We start from the raw sequence: 7,894 nt of genomic DNA, 5'->3' as shown, positions 1-7,894 counted from the left end.
TAGGGAAGTACAGTTGCTAATTTCACCTGCAATTAGACTCTATTTACAGCAGTGCATCTTACTGTTATTCCACAAAGGATGAGATTCTCTATCTGAAATTCTCCTACTCCCTGGCCCACACCAGGGTTTCACTCTTTCAGTATTAGGGGTGCTTTCACCTGTTCGGCCACTTCCTTCCCCATCAGTATTTCCACAATGGCCAACCCAAATTCAAAGCTGGTACCAGGACCGCGGCTGGTGAGGATGTTCCTGTCTTTCTCCACACGGCTCTCGGAGTAGTTGTAGTGTGCTTGGGGAGGACACACAACAGAAAGAGGGTCAGTCTCCAGCTCAGTGCCCACAGATGCTGCAGAGCATAGACCTGCCTGCCAGGACACCGTCACTTGCTGCCTGTAGGCCCTGATGGCAGCCAGCATGCAGTGCCAACGGCACCATGCTCCACAGAAGGAGCCAGCTTGCCTCGGGCTCTGGACCCCTGCCCCTTCGGAACCAAGCAGGTCCTCGCTGCCTGCAGTCCTCAGAGGAGAAGAGCCTGCAGGGAGCTCTGGCAGCAGTATGGGAATGCACCGCTGGATTGTACAAGCTCATGAAGAAGCGCTCGCTGTGCCTGCCAGCTCCTGTGAGATTACTTTTGGAAGTCAGACTGCTTTTGTGTAGCTGTTCACAATCTTCTTTTTTCCAAGGGCATGCAGAGGAAACTAGAGGAACCCTGCCATCTCCTGCTCCCCTTCAGGCTTGTTAATGGTCACAGAATGACGTCTTAATAGTGCTTCACCACTGCTTCCTTCAGGTATGAAAAGGAAGTGTGGACCCATGAGCTGCTCATAGCACGAAAGCATTACTCATGGGAGAGCAGGAAGGGTGCTGCTGGGGTTTGCTGCTGGCAGCACTGAGGCAAAGAACCGAAAGGGCAAGAGATGGCTCAGCCTCAAGAGGATAATGAAAAAAGATTGCTCCTAATATAACAGCAGCAGTGTCCTTTTCCCCAGGGATGAGAATGTTAATAGAGCCCTCTATTTTCAGGTTAAACAGACTTGGAAATACAGTCTTAGCATATTCAGTTGAATTGTGATTATATTCAGGAAAACATTATGGCAATTCAGAGATACAAAATACGATACAAAAGCTATTTTCCTTTCTTTAAATCAAGGGTTCAGCTAAAAACGAAAATCAAATCTGAGAAGGGTTTAGAGAGAAACTCAGAAAAGTCATTACGTACCTCCGTTCATCATCTTATCTTTGGCTAAAGGATGTGTTGTGACTTTGCTCCCAAACCCTATCCCGTGTGCCAGAAGGGCAGTAGGACCTGTAAGGATACAAAGCACCAGTGAGGAACTGCTTCCTGCTACAGACACTTTTAAGAATACACACTCAGTCACTAGGCCCTCAAGGGGCCAAAGCTCACTGTGGTCAGGCTACTTTTCCTAAAACTGATGCCAGCCATACCTCTGAAGCAAAAGGCCTCAAAGAGAACACAGCTGGATAATCCCCCCCATTCTATCACACAAAATGCCCTATGCAGAGAGACGAGGAAAAGAGAAGGTTTCGGGAGCACCCAGTGCATGCAGCCTCCTACCAGTGATTGTGCTGCCTCTGAAGGAGAATAAAGGTCATTTCACATCCAGATAATACATTTTATTTAACACTGCCTGAAACTAAAAAACATTAACAAGGTCCTTTTACTTTATGACCTTGTTAAGGCTTGAATTCAGAAACTTAACAAATAAAATCTCATTTGAGCAAGTCTTTACCTCTTGCAATTGCGTGCCAAGCAGTATTTTAGACAGATGATGGACTAACTGTTAAGGTTTTGATTTTAGCAGTCTTTCCCTTTTCTTTTCATACTTCCTTCTTGGCCTGAATTGAGGAAGGACTTTGTGTCAAGAAGTCTTAGGTCATCTGACCAAAAAATCCTTACGGAAATTCAAAAAAAAACCTGAAGGGAGGATGTGCCTAATGTGAATTTCATTTCTGTACATTCGAATTGTTTCAGATACAGCCTGGGAAATAACCTTCCTTGTGTTATGCTGGAATCAGATCTAAGAATCATTATACCTAAATAAACTAACTGTGCTGATTACAAGCAAAGGCCTTTATTGGGCAATCGTGAATCTGAGATTGTTCTGCAAGACAGAGATGGAGAAGTAGAAGACTGACAGAGCCAAGCTCAAGAGCATTCACATCTCTCCAAGCATTTCACCTAACTGAAGAAAGCAAAAACCCCCAGCAATGTACCAGAAAACACTCCACAAACACACTCTGTCAGACTGTCTTTTGCACACTCATCACCACTCTCCTCATCACAGCTACAGGCACCTGAGCCAGCCCCTCAGTTCAGCTGGGAGCACCGGCAATTGTTCATCTTGCTTTGTTCCACACAGATCTTACAGAGGAATGGACTGGATACCTAGTTGTGCAGAGTATGTAAGCAGACAACCCTCTCCTCCGGGTAATTCCACCTTTTGCTACCACACAGATGAGGAAGGATGAGCCTGTAATTCTATATTTACAGCCTTCCTTCTGAAGTTAAAGGGCAGGAGAGGAGATGTGAGATAAATTTATAGCAATGACGTGCTGCCAGCGCTGTATCCTCACAGGAAGATCACCAGAACAGGCACGTATTTAGTACAAAATCCTAGCACGTTACCTTTCACTTTTTATTTTAAAGACAGGAACACAACTGATTGGAAAGAACTGGGTGCCAAGCAGAACTTGCAGGATCAATGTTCACAGGAGTTTAGAGATTCCTCTATTACATTTAGATGCTGATGGGTGCATGTATAATATAAATTCCTGCTACTAAATTACAGGAATACAGATTTCTACGACAGGAAACTGTCTGTATACCCCTTCAAAATATCCACATGCTTTACAAAGCAAGACACCCTGTGAACCCACCTGCACATATAGCAGCAATCAGGCCTTTTCTGCTTTCCTGGTCCTTCAAAATTTCCTTCACAGCAGGAGACTGTATGAAGAGATCATATCAGAATTCATTGTTTGGGGTTGATTATTTGAAGCATGGTTGAAATATTTTCCACTGCAGCAAATTCATAAGCAAGTTTTACAAAGAAAACCAGCTGACAGCTCCCCATCCTGCCTCAGAACAGAGGCCAACGAAAACACTAAGGAGGAGAAAAACCGAAACCAGTAAATACTCGTCCCACAAGGCATGAGCAAGGAAACCAGAAGGAACTGCAAGGAAGTACTTGGCCCATGACAAAGCCAGTTTATCCCTGGTCATAGAAAGTTGTTGTTCAAACTCTTTGCAAGGCAAATAAGAAAGATTCATAAGATGCTGCCAAACAGTCTCTCTAGTTCTTAAGAAAATTTATATGGGATATTTGACTCATATTCCAGGGCTTACAAACTGTGTGATACCATCTAAATCCTATCTGATAGATCAACTTGCTTGTCTGCCTGCCTTCCACAGAGTATTTATACTACCACTACAACAATTTGGCACCAGAGACAGAATTCTTGAGCAGAGTCCTGTGGGTTCAGCCTGGTTTATATTTCATGGAATTACATCTTCATTTGCAACTGTTTCATCTTCATATGATTATGAACAGAGATTTTTTTTTTCCCACAATACAGAGCTTCCATTTTTATTCTGCTTACCCGGGTATTCAAGACCAAGAATTTACCCAGGTCTCTCACCTATATGTTTACAAGGAAGGCTTAAGACACTTAGTTTCCTGATTCATTCAGAAGATGAACTGAATCTGCAGAATTACTAAGCAAGTGCAGACCACACACTACTCATGAGGATGCCCGTGAATCTTTAAGATACCAGAACTTTACCTCTGACAAGTTTTGAGCTCCAAGGTTGCCCCCAGGCAGGACCACGACATCATAAGGTCCCTAAACAAACAAAAGATAAAATTGTTCTGTTGAGCAGAGGCTGGTACATACATTACACTGGTTTAAGGCCACTACAGCTGAGTGGAGTGAGAAGCAAAAGGATCTACCTTTCCACCACTGAAGAACACTTTACAATCAGAGAACCAGTTCCAATTATGGAACAAAATACTGTTTCCTGCTCCAGGAAGAGCATATTATTGCTCAAGTCTGTCACAGAACTCTTTTAAGCCAAGTGCATTTGCTTCAGCAAGCAAATGGCAGCTCTTGCATTGTAAGAACAAGTGGTTTTGCTCTAATCTTACTGTACAGGTCTAATTACAGCATCCTTTAGCTTCCCATCTGAACTTTTCAGCTGTTTTTGCTGGGCTGACTAACATGCAAAATAAAGTTCTATGTTTGATGCTTCACAAAACCAAATACCTGTGCAGAATGAAGACATCTGCCTGATCCTAGCATGCTATGAATCAGGACAACACTGAAGGGGAGCGCTGCGGGGTGTGCAACTCTGATTCACACTACGGCATAGAGCTGCCATAACATGTACCACATTTCCAAAGGTAACGCATAAGCTTTCCAAATTCACCTCTGAAACTGTAAGAAATGTTGGCCATTACATCAGATCAGGAAGATGACCAACCTCTTTTCTGGCATCTTCAAGACTGGCATCGGGGCAAATGAAGACATCTCGACTGCATTGCACTGGTTCTTTTCCTGTGAGGCCTGCAACAGTCACCTTTATCTAACAGAAGAATATTTGTATCAATACAATTCAAGAACTTAGGGCACTGTACTTATCTGTTAGTATCTTAAATAGTACATAGAATAAGCAAAGCCCTACTGAAAACTGTCAAGAACAAGGAACATTTAAGCTTCCCCAAACCATGACTAAGTCCAAATGCACAAGGTAAGCAGTGATTTCACCTAAAGATGAACAAATACCTCTAATAATTCAACTTTTCAAACAGGACATTTAAATCCCACAGGATTTAAGTAAAACAAAACAATACTACTGAGGAGAGCTGGACTAAGTAGATCAGATAATGAATTAAAGTCTCTTTGCAGCCTCAAGCCATTCTCAAATGCACTTACAGCATCTTCGGTTTTCTCTCTTAGCTTTCAGATCCCTGGTCATAGTATCATAGATGTGCATGGCACAGCTCACATTCACTAAATAAGCAGGCAAAGCTTGTTCTTCTTATGGCAGCCAAAACGGGGAGTATATTAATGGAATGACAAATGTGGTGGGAGAAGGTAATTCTTATTTTAGCCATTTCTATACCTGTGAAGTTGCTGTGTTTATGTAAAATCTTATTTTCATACCTAATCAGATAACACTGCTATAGTTGCAAAAGCAACAAGAGTATGAGAAAACCCTCCAGACAGAACTCCAGTTAATAACAGGATTTTAAATGTAGCTCAAGAAAAGCTATGTAAGATCATGAGCTGTAACGTACTGAGCTGTTCCAACCCCTACAAAAGAAAAGCACTTCCTGTTACTGTGCATGGGAGTAGCCGTGTTTCCTGGCAGAGTAAGATTTACTTGAGACATCTGCTCTAGTCTACATGAGGTTTGTATTTTAGAAGGCTGTCTGCACAAATGTCACTTGTCACGCACGCTTATCCGGGCCATGGCACAAATATGTGCTCACCAGTAGGAAGGCACGGGTAAATTTTCACTTCATACAACAAACTACACCTTGAACTCCTCACAGTGAACATCAGCTCAAGTCAAAGATTGTCCCTTGACCAAGCACTCACAAAAAGCTTTTCACTGTCTGCATACTCACCCCAGCTCTTCTCATAACATCAGTGGGGATTACAGTTTCCATTTCCTCTGCCCCTTTTGCTAGAATCACCAGTGCTCTTTTTGAGGCCATTATCTTGAGAAGTTATTAGTTGATGGTTGTGAAGCGCTGAGGAGAGGAGAGACAGAAAGAGACACTGTGATTAGAAGGCAAATCCCCTACTACAAATCCTTCCAAATGTTTACCAGTGAGTATTTTGCATTTTTGCATTATTTTTCATTTAAGCCACCTCAAATTGGTTCACTAGCTTCAATTCATATTCATGGCAACCCCTTTTAAATAAAGAGCTTTCTACAAAGAATGCATTATAGTATTGAGGGATTAAGGCATTTGTGCAGTGGGAGGCACAGCACATCAGCACCAATGGCCTAATCAAGACTCTACACGACAGAGGCTGCCAGAGAGCAGGGTTCAAGGTGGGAGGTAGAGTGGTTTTCAGTCTGCACACCCTCACTCATACCCAGATTACTGACTCCTACCCAGGTCAGCATTTACAAAAAGGGCTTGCATGAGCTTTGACCTCATATCTGGTATTTAGTTTCCACGCAGCATGAATGAAGAGTTTCCTATGACTTACAATGACTCGACCCTGCAAAACCTCAGCAAGATTCTTCTGGATATTTCACAATTTTGTGGGGGAGAAATGCGTGTGCACGTGTGATGGGGGAGCAGAGCACAGCATTTAGCAAATGGAACAAACTAGGCTTTTTTTTTTAGCTCCTAAATTCAAGTTGAGGTGAATGGCCAAATTTCCATTTGCAGGTTAAGTTAAAGTAACTTTATGTCATGTAAAATACACACTAACCTATACTTGTCTGACAGAGGTCTGTGAAAGCATCTGTGATTTAAGCAGGCATTTTTCAGGTCATCCACCCTATGACACAGGAGTTTTTTCCCTGTGTAGGGACTTTCCTTCTGGAAATGCAAGAACCATCTGGGTGCATTTCATAAAATGAGATCCACGTTTAGTTGCCTACATGAAAGAAACCCATCCCCTCATCCTGCTTCACCTATTTCCAGGTTCAATCCCTACTGTTGGCCTCATTCAGAAAGACACTATTTCTAGAATGCAGTAATGTAGAATTATGGAATAGTTATGGTTGGAAAGGACCTTAAGATCATCTAGTTCCATCCCCTGCCATGAGCAGGGGCAAATATACAGCAGAACATCCTGCAGCATGCAGAACCAGCCCAAACAGACTAATTCAGTGTGGCAAATCCTACTTTTGGAGCAGTTTTCTGTACTGTCAATGCAAGCCAACTGAACAAGTACAATCAAATCACAGGTATTAGCAATGACTTCAGGACAACATGGAGCTTCTTAGCAATTCATCTTGAAGGTACATGTTGATTTGGCAAAATTATTTTTTTATGAATTTGTATGAATACATCTGAATTCATACATTATACGTATGAATTTGACTAACAATAGACTACCTGAATAGCCACAACGTGGAAATACTGCATTTGCTGTTTGTCACAGAAAAATACTGTAGATCATACTTTGTATTCTTCTCATCAGTTCTTTAGATGCAAATAGGCACCTGATCCTGAAAGCTTTTCTCCCCAAATCCAGCAAAATGCAGTCTCTCCCTACTGCCCTTAGACATTTACCATAACACACTGGTCCTTTCCAACCCTAACTATTCTATGATTGGTACTGTTCTTTACGTGGGTGCGTATGTAAATAGCTGCCATGCTGTATACGCTACCAGGGCACAAATGTTTCCAGAGAAGGCAGAACCAGTTTCAGAGGAGGCAGTTATAAAGCAGGCACCTCATTTAACAAACTATCCACCCAAAATACAAGTTGTCCGTTTGCTTCTCATTGCCAGCACATGCACAGGCTGCCTCGAACCTTCAAGCTACACATACTCCCCTACGTGGGTACACGCACGTTTCTCGAGGGGGTGACTTCTGGCACTTGAATCAGAAGCTCCAAGAAGGTAGCTTTAAAAACATCACACCCTCCAGCGCCCCAAGCAAACTGCCGCAGAAAAGGGAAGCTTTAACAGTGACCAGCTCAGCCAATCCCGGGGAAAGGCCACGGCCCTACACGTTCATGTTTATTTTGGGACACGGCGCCATGCGACGTAGCGGCGATTTCAGAAGACCAGGAGGAGGGGCACCGGGCGAGGCCGCAGGGCCTGCAACCGCGCGGAGCACAGACATCGGGAGGCCCGGGCCCCAGAAAACAAGCAGGCTTCCTTCCCCCGGCCCGCGGC

The 7,894-nt window shown here is 43.3% G+C and overlaps 1 protein-coding gene across 1 annotated transcript; it reads right to left on the bottom strand.

Annotated features, from left to right (window-relative positions):
* Positions 1–5,777, bottom strand: PARK7 (parkinson protein 7). Its single transcript, XM_010009435.1, has 6 exons — positions 5,652–5,777; positions 4,502–4,603; positions 3,805–3,864; positions 2,899–2,968; positions 1,220–1,306; positions 1–289 (listed from the first exon to the last, which is right to left on the bottom strand). The coding sequence occupies exons 1-6, from the start codon at positions 5,739–5,741 to the stop codon at positions 129–131; spliced, it is 570 nt and encodes a 189-aa protein (XP_010007737.1). The 5' UTR covers positions 5,742–5,777; the 3' UTR covers positions 1–128.
* Between the last annotated feature and the right edge of the window lie 2,117 nt (positions 5,778–7,894).

The sequence above is a fragment of the Nestor notabilis genome, unplaced genomic scaffold (genome assembly GCF_000696875.1).
Source record: "Nestor notabilis isolate BGI_N333 unplaced genomic scaffold, ASM69687v1 scaffold34440, whole genome shotgun sequence".
In the NCBI taxonomy this organism is placed as follows: Eukaryota; Metazoa; Chordata; class Aves; order Psittaciformes; family Psittacidae; genus Nestor; species Nestor notabilis.
The sequence above is the reverse complement of the archived record's forward strand: the minus strand, read 5'-3'. Positions and strand labels throughout refer to the sequence as shown.

Coding starts and splice junctions, on each gene's coding strand:
- PARK7 (XM_010009435.1), bottom strand. CDS start 5,741: ATGGCCTCAAAAAGAGCACTGGTGATTCTAGCAAAAGGGGCAGAGGAA. Junction 2,969..3,804: donor GAGCTCAAAACTTGTCAGAG/GTAAAGTTCTGG, acceptor CTCTTCATACAG/TCTCCTGCTGTGAAGGAAAT. Junction 290..1,219: donor AGATAAGATGATGAACGGAG/GTACGTAATGAC, acceptor GTCCTCCCCAAG/CACACTACAACTACTCCGAG.